Below are 12942 nucleotides of genomic sequence, written 5' to 3'. Positions count from 1 at the left end.
CAAATGTGCTGTGGTTTCTTGTTAAATTACAACTAAGCATAACATGAGGAATATGATTGAAATAAGTATTCAATATCATTACTGTTTTAATCTTTATAGCATTTCTCGTATTACGCTAGAATGTAATTTAATAACGGGGAGCCCATTTGCCAGTCATTCACTGTTTACAAAAAAAAAATTTTACAGTGTACTTTCTTAGTTTGTAGCGTATGGAATCATTTCAGTACGGTATATAATTTTAATGTTTCACCAAATTTGTAAAACACCACAACTGATTAGTACTAAAGTGAAATGAAATTCGAATGATACAAATTGAAATTCTATTTTCATCCAATTCAAAGTCCCACTTTGAGCTCCTGAGTTTCCATATGACCTACTAACTAGTTGGATTATAGCTAAATGTACTCAACGCTTATTATTATGGAGTCCCGAGTGAGAACGTATAGTTCTTACCTTTCTCTTTCCAGAATTTATTAAAAACAATGACATTCTTTTATTTTTTCTGAACGAATTCCTTGATTTCCCAAGTTTTCCACGTCACTATTTACCTATTTCCAGGTCTATAAGTATGTGAAAAAAGTATAGTTTTCCCGACTAAAGCATTCCTTTTCTACTATGCATGTGCAGATAGAGAAGTTTTGTAAAACAAATTTACTTCATAAAATATCCTCACTAAATAACCAGGCAAGACAAAAAGAGAAATGGGTTCTACGAAGTAACAATCCGCACTTAAAATTCCCTTACATTTGAATGTTTTTTTAAACTTTTAATGAAATTCTCAGGCTTTTCCAAGACTTCTTACGAGTAAGCTGGATTCCCTGACTTTTCTACATATTCCAGGTCAGTGAGAACCATGTAAATATAAAAGTATTTTCGGATTTTTTTTTCTCCTTCCAGGATTTTGCTAAACTAATGTAAATCCTTTCTTTATTGTTCCTACTTTACTAAATACCGTATCCTACCTTCAGTTACAACTGGAAATTATTACATCAGATAGCTACACAGTCTTGTTTAATCAAAATAGTTCTGTACGAGCATTTTAAACGCTCTTTAGTGAATCACAGAATTTGCCTATTACAGACACTCATTACAAGTATAGCACAGTGACGGCTATTGAAGGAAGGTACTTTGGTAAAAATTTACATTTTATCGCTACGAACTAACGAAGGAACTCCTCATACAGCCTTAGGAAACTACGTGAAAATATCAGTACATTAAATAAACATTGCTCCCTTAATTTGTAGCGATAAAATTTATTATTTACTTATGTGGTTTCTCTCAAGATTCGCCACTGAGTCTACACATCAAATCCTCTATTTATCATCCTACGGTTCTTCTGAGCTAAAGAGACGAGTGATAAATACAATGCTATAAGAAACTCTGAAAACTGAAAAATAAAATAAAAAGTTTTCAACGAATGTCCTGATGCTTGCAATAACATTTTTAAAAACAAAGAAAAATTAGACTTCAAGCATGAAATCATTCCTCCTTTTAGTTTTTTTTTTTTTTTTTAAATTAAATATCTGTCATTATTGCAAGCTATTGTGTATATATAATCACGTAATATGATTATGATTGTGCAAGAATAGCATAGCAATTAATGTGCAGATCAATCAACTGAATCTTACACGAGGTAGCAACATATTAAAAATAAACGCGCTATTAACAAGTAAGCATGTTTTCAGGAAGTTTCTGATCTTACGATATACAGAGAAATTATGTGGTTCTCACGCTAGTTTCCCACGGTTCTCTCTACTGAAAATGTTGAATGACCAGGTCAGAATGCTAACATATCTGGTTACGGATTAACACGACCGCCCCTCTTTTTCACAACGGAAATGCTTATACTCCGTGGATACAAAAACCTGATTCACGTTTTGTCTACCCTTTCTATTATACTGTGCGATCTATATATTTTAGTGATATACTACATTCAAAGAAATACGAGCAGATACATGCCCCAAAAATTATGCCTATTTCTTATTGTTATTTCGCTACACTTTGTTCATACAAATATTCTATTTCCTATAGTGTGCAGAACAAGATTTTGGATTTGTTTATGAAATAATGTTTTTAAATCTTGAAACACGTGCATTTCTAATTGTATAATTAACCATTTTTTGTGACACGGAAGTCTCACTGGGGTCCAATGGACCCCAGAAACTTTTTTGTCTTAATGGTTTAAATAGCTATCTTTTTTGCACTTTTTCTTTGTTTTTACTCTTCTGTGATAGACGCAGCGTACCAGCCATAACTGGCAGTGTTGCCAATTGAATTTGTATGGATGAGAAAGGTTTCAAAAAACAACAGGAAAAAATCAGAACTAATTTCTCTGGAGACTGTCAGACCCCACCAGTGTGACCATGGAGGGTTAAAGATTATTCTTCACGAAGACAAAACCTGTTATACCGTAATTAATCAATCTATTTATATCAGAAGAAAAGGATTAGAACAATTCAAAAATTACTTTTATTACAATTCATGAACGAATTCATATTAGGGTATCACTTATTCGCTTAGGTTGTCATTCTTTGCAGCGGGTTACTAAATGAACTTTTTTGTGCAAGCCTACACAATAAAAACTAGTACGCACTGTACGTCGCTAATAAAGTAAATTTTTAAGATATTCGAAGGATGAGTTGATTTCATGCATATGTTACTATTTATATCCAATATGTGGTGGTCTCCATGTAATTTAATTGTACGAAATAATAATAATATAGGCCAGTTTATGTCCTTTTCCCTTTTCACTTTAAGCATCATGTAATACAGTACAATATGCAACCGAGATCTCAATAAATAATAACAATAACAAACTGCGAGCACGAACGTAACTACAAACACAGGTCTGACGTAACACCTATATGAAAAAAGAAAGAAATCTTCGTACAAGTTCTGCACCTATACTGAAATGTAGCAAACACATGGTATATTTATCATAAATTAAAAAGTTGTTAAGCTTATCTTTTTCATCATTGTCATACCTATGTAAATTGGATCAAATAAATACATTTGATTTTTGAACTGGCTTATAACATCGGAAAATATTGGCGGAGGATGGTACAGTCCGCAGCAAAAAACCTGCAACATGAGCATGTAATTTTATTGTGAAACAACGATGTCTTTTGCTCCAAAGTAAATGTGCAGGGGAGGACGCCGAGGTTTCTCCTAACGTGATTCGTACCACTTAAGACATTATGTTGATTCCCTGGGCTGTTAGTTTAACAATAAACTTACATGCTCATGTTGCAGGTTTTTTGTTGCGGACTGTACCGTGCAACAATGCCCAAATCCTCCCACAATGACTTTTCACACGAACAAGAACGCTGGTAATGTAACAATGACATCTGATTGCCAACCAGTATGTTTACATTCTTTAACGGCCAATCACACAAATGTGTGTGTACCTACGGAAGAATTCAATATTATATAGCCATATTAATCATTTTTCACTCCACTTCATTGGCGATGATAGACGGTCGAGGGGTCCCCAAAGTTTGCAAGGGCTTCCCAGGATCTGACTTTGCTCCAATATTGGACAACGAAACACACCTGACAAAGATATATACCTGAATGTACTCCCCCTACATTATGTACCTAGAAATCACGGCCGCTCTATTTTCCCTTATTTGATAGCAATGATCATGATAACTGGTGCCAATGGAGGAAAGGGGGGATTACCCTCAAAACCGTTTTCCAACGCAGGCTATATAGGTCTTTTATTTATAATGTAAGCTTTAGGCATGTTCTATGAATACTATTGGAGTGATTTTTATGGTTACCACTGAAACCAAAGCTTTAGTTGAATTTCAGATTCGTTCAATGTCACTGGAATTTGAAACTAAAATAGATAAATAGGCTTCGAAACTGAACGGTAACAAAGTAGTTCACTTCTTACTCAATTTTGAGTGATACTAAAAATTCAACATCTGAAATATATTAGAATGTAAAGAAAATTCGTATGACTATAAATAAATAGAATAAAGTATGGATGCTGCTTCCAAGAGTGCTTGAATATCTGCTGAAGTGACATTCTTACCTGAGCTTCTGTGTAGGGTGGCCCCGAGTACGCAAAGGCAGGATCAAATATTCCATCGTCTGCTTCGACCAGTCCTGGCATTTTAGACACAAATCCTTCTCCACTATTATTGTTATTGGTAGTCGTTGTTGATGGTTCTTCACCGTTGTCCTCTTCGTTGTTTCTTGTAGTCCTTCCAACGCCCAGTCGCATGTACACTAGGTCCGAGGACTCGGGGTCAGCAAAGGTTGTGGTAGGTTGATGCATGTGGGGTATAACGGAAACGGCCACGAAGGTAAAGCAAGGTCGTGACCACAAAGGGTTTTCAAAATAAACTGTTTAAGAATAACAATTACCACACTGGAATATCATTACTCGATCAGCTTTGCACTTTATAAACCATATTAACTAGGATCGACTTCTAATAACGCGTTTCCTTCATAAACACTGCATCTCACAACATACACACACGTGGTTTCGGATCACACTACACCACCAACGCAATAACTGGTTCTCGGAAATACAAACTTTTGTCTGTTGCAGTAACTTTCCTCGTTACATATAAAACAACAAAAAATTGGAGATCACCAATATAAATGTACTCCCCTCTGGATCCCACCTATTCTCTCCGTTTATACACCATGCACTAGCATTCAACACCGCTGAACTGTGAAGCCCAGTTAGAAGAACCTACTGGCTGACTAGGAGGCCGTCAAACGTGGCCGAGGGAGCGGAATCAGATGGGAGGGAGACGGGTTGCTTGTACAGAACCTGACAAGAGGAAAGAGATCTAGATTCATCCAAACGTGCAAACAAAGCCAATGACTCCGGGATAATATTATGTTTATAGTATGCACGTTGATCAGTCATACTCGGATGCAAGTCACTACAGCACACTGCAATGACGATAACAGCGCAGATATAGCAGCTTACGAGCATCAGTCATAAATTCAATCAAGCTATTAAGTTTGAAAATAACTTATGGCATATCTACCCGCATCTCACCCATAAAACCATCACCGTTCGTAACGACGAAGACATAAGCTATCACTGGTAATTATTCTAAAGCAAGAAATACACTGGATTTTAAAGTTTCATCCTTGGGATTGTCATGGGAGTTTGATTAATATTTTAGTCATTCACAAAATTTCACACGGAGATTCGTAGATGCATGCAAGCTCTCGCATGCATATATGCTTTCTTTGTGTTTTAAGTGCTTATATGTTAGTCTACTTACTCCAGTTTGTCCCCTCTTTTTTCTAACGGTTGCACACCAATTTATGTCCGAAAATATGGACAGTCATCTGATCTAGTAGTAACAACACAATTCTGACCACATATTTTGATGTTACAGCGATCAGCAACTTCATTATCAATCGGTATAAAAGACATACTTGGCTAGTGTGTTTAAAATCAAGATGCGAATTACATTCTTTCTTCCTCGAGTTTCCTAGGAAGAACAGAAATAATCTATAAAAAACAGAAAACAAACAAAACAAACCTGTTACTATCTGCTTTCTTCAAATGAAGAATATTCCGGTACACAAAAACATCACTATCATTTACACGACATAACAAGAACATAAAATACTAGTGTCTGATGAAGGATATGCTAGAAATCCGAAACCGTAACACATTATAGTTTAAAATATAGTGTATGTTGCAGCTTTGTTCAGTGTTTCTTTTGTTACAAAAGGAATGTTTCAAGTTCTATGAATATCTACAGGCGTTCGTACTGGTATTCTACGCTGTTTAGAAAAAATGAGGATTTCTTAGATAATATGTAACATCTTAGTCCCAGAGATGAAGTCATCTTTATACAATAGAGACGGCATCAATTAAGTGCTGCTTGTTGTAGCAGGCTACACAAATTTATCAGAGTCCGTATCTTACCGGTCAATATGTCCCTTTTACAACTTGGTTGTATGGCTAGAACTAAGCAACATTCGATACGGATGAGTTTTAACTTTAAATATTTACACCAGTACAACTAGTTATTAGCTTGTTGGCGTGCATTAATTATGTATTCTTTAACGAAGGTCTCGTCTGTCATCAATTTCAACCATGATTTTCAGTAATTCGTCGTTCCTGTTAAAGAGTTAGCTTGCATTTACACACGTTTTCAAAGTCTTCAGTTATAAGGCTCGGTTCAGACGAGCAGAAAAGTCTGTTGCGGGCCCGCAGCAGACTCGCGCGGGCGTCACAGATCAACCAGTTCAGACGAGCAGAAACGTCTGCTGTGGGCTCGCAGCGAATTAGGGCGGGCGTTTCAGTCCAACATAGAAAACAGTTTATTTTATTTTCAGCTACAATTGTTTCCCATGTTTATTGATTTACGCAATGACGAAGAGAAGTTCTTTAAATTATTTTCGCATGGGCATTTTGACAAGCACTTCGTTTGATGAACTCTTAACGATAATAAGTTAAGTGATAAAATTAAGGCAGAAGGAACTATCATAAGACTTCCGATACCACCAATTAAAATGTCAGCTGTTACATTAAATGTAAGCTAATTATATTAACTAGCGTTTGTATGAATGCAGAAAGTAAGAAATTCGGGGACCTATTCATAGACCTTTTCAGTTGTTATTAGCGTCCACTAGCGTGGTTTAATTACCGCGTGACTAATTACAATTTTTGGCATATGTTGGCAACTTTAAATTAAAAATTATACACTTATTTGAGCGTTTCCAAATATTCCGCTCCTAAGAGGGTAAGAGAGGCATTTCAGTAACAGTAAAATTTCCCTTTATTTATTCACAAAGAGCCGACTGTGAAAATTTGCTTCGGTTAGAGATTTGAAATTCGGAATATAAACCCCTAAATAAAAATAATGGAGCACAATTTCCAGCGTTTTTGATACTTTTTTTCTTGAAGAGCAGAAGGGGGATTTCTATAGTAGTGGAGTCGCGGTGGCTCAGTGGTAGTGCGTTCACCTCTCTTCGATCCCAGTTCGCGTTAAGTGGGCTTTGTAGTGGACAAACACCGTGTGCTTGGGTTTTCTCGGGTTCTCCCGTTTCTCCCTACTTTCTTCAATCTACCATTTCAATTATTCTCATTATAATCGTTTCCTTTAGCCTACCCGGCATAAGCGTGGGACATAAAACTCAAAGATTTAATTTCTATAGTAGTGAAATTTCCCTTTATATATTGAGAAAGTGTTCAATGTGAGGATTCGCTTAAACTGGAGATGTGAAATTCCGAATGTAAACTCTTAAATAAAAATATTGGATTTAGTGTGTCCGAATAGTCCACTTCTAAGGTGGGAAAAGGGGAATATTTTTATAATTGTAACATTTCCCTTTATTTATTCACACATTGTCGTGTGTGAGAGTCTCTTAAGTTAAAGATGTGAATTCCAAATATGAACTCTTACATAAAACAATGGAACATGTTTCAAAGCTATCGTATATTCCGCTGCTAAAAGAGGAAGGGCGGCCATTTATATTATATCGAAATTTCCACTTATTCATTTACAAAAAGTGGATAGGGGAGTTCAAAATTTATGCCAAAAATGGAGTATGTAATGGGGTTTTGTAATTACACTTTTATTGAAATGCAATCATCAGAGGGAAGGTGGCTCAAATATTTTACGAATAACTATAAAAGGATTTGAGAAAAATTCCCAATATGGGTAGCACACCACAAGGAGGCAATGCAGCAAAGGAAAACAGAAAAAGATAGGCTTATTATTTTGTAAGTTACATAGGTAGAGTTTCATAACATCATTTTAAGTTGTTCTTTATGTCAAGAAATATTCAGTTGCTATCTCTAAAATAGCAACGATGTGCACAATATTATCAATTATACGAGAACCAATAATATTTTTCTTACGTACCCAGCACACTTTTTTTTTTTTTTTAATCTGATGAATACCATGTTCAACTAATTTTCGTATTAAATCTAATATTTTTAAAATTTAATACGTTAACAATGGACGACAAATTGACAGACGAAAAACGGTGTTTTTTTTTCTTTCTTTTCTGTTCTGCTATAATGTTGATGGTTGTTTTGGACTTCAGCGTCCCTTTTCAGCACAGAGGCTACATAATACACAATATCACAATAAACTGTTCATACCCTCGCTGCTGAAACGGGATGCTAAACGAAAATCAAATGTAAATACTAATTTATTATTATTATTATTACATTTGCTCAGCTGACTAACTTTCAGCCGGTGCTTTGATCATACAAAACCGGCGAGGTATCATCATTGGGAATGTTTATATATATATACGTATCCTTTGAAAATGGGAGGAAGAAAAGGAAAGGGAAGGGAAGGTCAGGGACAACTACAGACAAAAGATTGATAAGCAGATACAAAACAAAGCAAAAAGAAAACCAAACAAACGAAAAACAAAACAATTAAGACTTAACGATATCTTGACTCTAGTTTTAAGGTGTTATTATGTCACTAGTAACACAACATGAATATTAGATTCTCACATTAAAATAATAATAATAATAATAATAATAATAATAATAATAATAATAATAATACATATCAATGCTGTTTTTTCTTCTCACACACCTCGTTCCATATCTCTCGCTTTTTGTCTCGATATTTTTCACACTTTAAATTCCATATCTAGGGATTTTTGTATGTCGTTACTGAATACTTCTATGTCCAGTTCATCGCCTTCCATTTCTGCGGGCGCGGGAAAGGCTGCTCATATGGCTTGACTCGTTGCTAGCAATGGTTTGCCGACCCCGCTATACCTGTGCGGACTCGCTGCGAGCCAGCAGTTCCCACAACTCAATTTTTGCCCGCTGCGGGTCCGCAGCAGAGTCTGCTCGTGTGGCATGAATGATAAAACACAATGTATTTCCGGCTCGCGCGGGTCCACAACAGATTCTGCTCGTCTGAACCGAGACTAAGGGTTGGAACCTTTTAATTAAATGAGAAAGTGATAAACTGCTATTCTGAAATGCACTACAGATCACCCTCAAAGGTCGAATGTTCGGCCACACACCTAGTTAGACGAGTGTTATTCTTAAAGCACATATTCATGTTTCTCGCTGTCTATTTTGGAAAGCATCCCACCCCCGGGAACTGAACTCGAGTTAACAAAACCAAACAGAGCGTTGCTATAATATTTAGTTTAATGCAAAAAAGCTAAACGTTACAGTGTATCTGCAACATTTTAATTATCTGCTTGTTTCAGTTAAACGCAAATAAAAACGATTTCCACATTGTGATTTATTAGTTCGCAGAGTTAAAACAACATTAATCTTTAAATCAGAACTGTTTCGTGTGGTATTAAAATGACTAGGTCTAGTCCCAGTTGAAAAATCACGTATTCATATTCATGAAATCAAATTTCTAGTTTTACGTGTCACTTACTGCCCTTTAGACTAGAGGTGGCAGATGATTGAATGATTCATTGGTGAGAAACGGGAGAACTTAAAAGTAAACCTACGAACACGATGTTACCCACCACAAATTCGCGAAGAAAAGGATAAAACCAAGACCTCTTAGACCAGAGGTGAGCGTTCTACCACTGAACCACACTTTACTGATTCATATTCAATAACTGCTAAAAGTTACACTTGTTTGATCTCAAGACTTATAAAAAAAAAAAAAAAAAAATGAAAGAGCCCTCATGACTAAGTTTTTCATATTGAGATCCCAACTGATGAAAAGTTAAGAATTAGAATAACCTCTGTCAGTAATTTCTGTAATTACGAAGTAAATCGCAACGCGAAACATACATAGCACCAATTCTCTCAGTCTGCAACACTGCATTGCATTCGGCTTCCATAGAAGCTGGACCATCTCGACTTGAGGTCCTTCCCCAACTCCAAGCAGCCCACGCATACAACGTTGCCATGTTGTTTCTAATAAAAATAATAACCCCTACCACAATAATCAACAAGCGAGCCATAAACCATCACCTCTTCCCTACAAAATGGAAGTTCCATCATAAACTGCTTTCGCCAAAACAATAGCCTGACAAATGACACCGTAAACTTGGCAACAATAGGAAGGGCAGGCGGGGACAAAGACTAAAGCAGTTGACATAAATATCCTGTCTATCTAATGAACTAACAGCAGCGAGTTGCTTCATGAATAAGTTCTCCCAGCCAACACGACTCACTCAGTGCGACACACGACAATGTTTTCAATCCGTCAAGAAACAAATTACAAAACAAATCTGTTATTAATTCTGGAAACCTTGCTTTCTGACAGTTGCTCATGCACAACCTGGTTCACCACAAAACGAAAAAGCAAAAGACGATGCGAAATATAATTTGCATCTTCTGCTCAGTAAATCAACTTTCACTTCAACAGAAAGAAAAGAAATGCCCACTCTGAAATTGCAATTAATTAGAAATACACAATACCTTTCTGTTTATTACAGTACACTTAATAATAATAATAATAATAATAATAATAATTCGATAGAAGTAACTCATAACTCGCTGGACAACACAATGTAAGCAAAAAGAAAGAAGAGATACATCTACTACACATAACAAAAACAAACACAACAAACCTGAGCGGTGGCTAAATGGTACAGTGGTCACTTCCGGCGCGGGGCTAGTGGTTCAATTCCAACTCGCGCCCAGCGGGTTTTGTAGTTGACAAATGATGTGTGCGTGGGTTTTCTTCGGGTTCTCCCGTTTCCTCTTTCTTCATTCCACCATATCATCCATCTCATCATCACCGTTTCTCTTAGCCTTAGTACATAAACAAGGGGTGTTAAACTATAATAATAATAATGTAGAAATGGCAAAGAGAAGCTAGTAAACTTTCCTGTAGCGGAAAAAATATCGTCTATTGATTTTTAGCAAATCTTGATTATAAATACACATTGCACTTATTTTCATAGGCGGCCACAGAGTGAGTGAGCAGCTGCACTCACATTAACTCTGGTCTTAAGTTTTTTTTTCTTTTTTTAATGATTATTATTAATTTAGATCGTGAAACATGTACTCTCACTTCGAATTTCTCAGATATTTTCTTGAATACATATGCAGTTTCTGTAATAAATGTATAAACGTATTTATTACGTACATTGTACTATTTTTGTTTTACTCTAATTCGTTCCCAACCTGCACCCTCATTACTACTTCCCGTAACAGGTTTGTTACGTATAAGCCTGAAATTTGGTGGGCCATAGCTCGGCAACTAAATGTTCTTTAGTTATTGGCTTTAGACTTAGGGTTTAAACTTAAGTACGTTCAAACCCCAACTTCAATGGGAAATGACTCGAGGACTATAGAACTGCACAACATAATATTTCATGTGTGTAATAAGCTCATAAAGCTCTGGCCCAGAGTGAGTCACAGTGGGTAGTGGATCAGTCAGTAGGTCATGGGTCGTTTTCATTGACCCACGCCATTTCTGGTCCAAACCCGAATTTGGCAGTCAATAACCCGAGAACTGATTACCTGTACACCATAAGCTAGGCAAGATCTACTATCATATCAAATTCATCAAGATTGGATTAAGTATTGTTGTAGCATACCACATACGCTTTTCACTACGTTGAACCAAAGACCTGCACACCTTATTCAAGATTGGATGAGTTCCATTGATCGCGAACGATATATATCATGGACGAAAACAGAAAAATATGAACAACTAGCTGAGAACAAAACAGAACAAGATTTTTTTAAAAATTAAAAATGTGAAAACAATACCAATAATACGAATATCGGATACCAGAGTTGTTCACAAGGCGTTCAGAAGGGCACTTAAAATAATTAGAGTCGAAGGAAATAATTCCTGAAGATATAGAAGAGTGTAATATTGGATGAATCTAGAAAATTGCAAGAAACTTCCTGTAAACCTCACAAAAAGGGGGGAACCACTGAGAAAAAGTAATAGATTTGGATTATCCGTAGTTTGTTCACTCGAATGTAGAGAAAATATTAAATAATAATAAACTTGTTAGTCAAGGACACAGTAACAACGCTAATTTTCAACGATGCTATGGCAGGAAATGAAATGTGTACTCAATACTCATTCATCAAATTTGACGGAGGGGATAAAATGCACTCCTGTGCCGTTGTTGCTGCCCCTAGTTACACTTATACTGAATGCGTAACTTCTGACACGACTCTATACAGAGATGGATTGATCACGATGTTCTTTCACAGACTGAAGAAAATTTATTTCTCTCATCACGATATTACTAACGAAAAAAAAAAAATTCTTGATAGAAATGAAATAAATGAAATCTTTTAAGTTTTATGTTCTATGTTTATGCCGCCTAGGCTAAAGGAGGTGGTGATGAGAAATGAATGAAATGGTGGAATGAAGTGGAAGGAAACGGGAGAACTCCGAGAAAAACCCACGCACACGCCTTCTCTTGTTAGATTTATAGAGTTATTCAAAAAGCGTGTCGGTTTTGTTACATCAAATTATGAACTTTAACACAAATTAAACATAACTTTCTTACAAGGCTGTCTATATTCTTTATTATAAATTATTTATTATTTATTATAATTTATAATTTATTATAAAAATATGAACTTTAATTTTTCAAAAAACACTAACAAAATTTATAAACATGTTCATCACACATTCCGATCTCAGGTATGGTGAATGACGTCGGGCATATGAGCTCCTCTACTGCGCTGGCATGCAATAACTCTGTTCGTGAAATTCGCTATTACTGCCTGCCTAACAACCACACTGTCACGAACCACTGCAATGTTTCGCTCAGAACGACTACTACGACGACGCCTAGATTTTTAATGTTCCCTGTTGAACCCGTTTCAATGAACTTTTTCATAAGTCTACGAACTGTTGATTCATTCGGTGCCTCATTTCGTCCTAGAACGCGCACAGTTGCTTCACAACTTTCTCCGTATTGATAAAAATTTTCACAATTAGTACACGTTGCGCTATGGTAAACTGCTTCATGGCTAGATACAGACTGAGGAAATGCGAAAAATTCAGACTAAGCTAACAA

The 12942-nt window shown here is 36.1% G+C and overlaps 1 protein-coding gene across 15 annotated transcripts in view; it reads right to left on the bottom strand.

Moving 5' to 3' along the window:
- da (transcription factor daughterless) overlaps positions 1-12942 on the bottom strand; it is a 616942-nt gene that overhangs the window by 358997 nt on the left and 245003 nt on the right. For 2 of the 15 annotated variants that reach the window (XM_081735781.1, XM_081735782.1), the window contains exon 1: positions 4040-4714. The exons of the other annotated variants lie outside the window; for them this stretch is intronic. In XM_081735781.1, coding sequence (XP_081591907.1) covers positions 4040-4285 — 246 coding nt within the window. In that variant the 5' untranslated portion in view covers positions 4286-4714. Of the gene's footprint in view, positions 1-4039; positions 4715-12942 lie in introns of those variants that run through there. 15 annotated transcript variants of the gene reach the window in all.

The sequence above is a fragment of the Thermobia domestica genome, chromosome 13 (genome assembly GCF_964235325.1).
Source record: "Thermobia domestica chromosome 13, izTheDome1.hap1.1, whole genome shotgun sequence".
Lineage (NCBI taxonomy): Eukaryota > Metazoa > Arthropoda > Insecta > Zygentoma > Lepismatidae > Thermobia > Thermobia domestica.
Note: the sequence above shows the minus strand (reverse complement) of the source record. Positions and strands in the feature narration are given on the sequence as shown.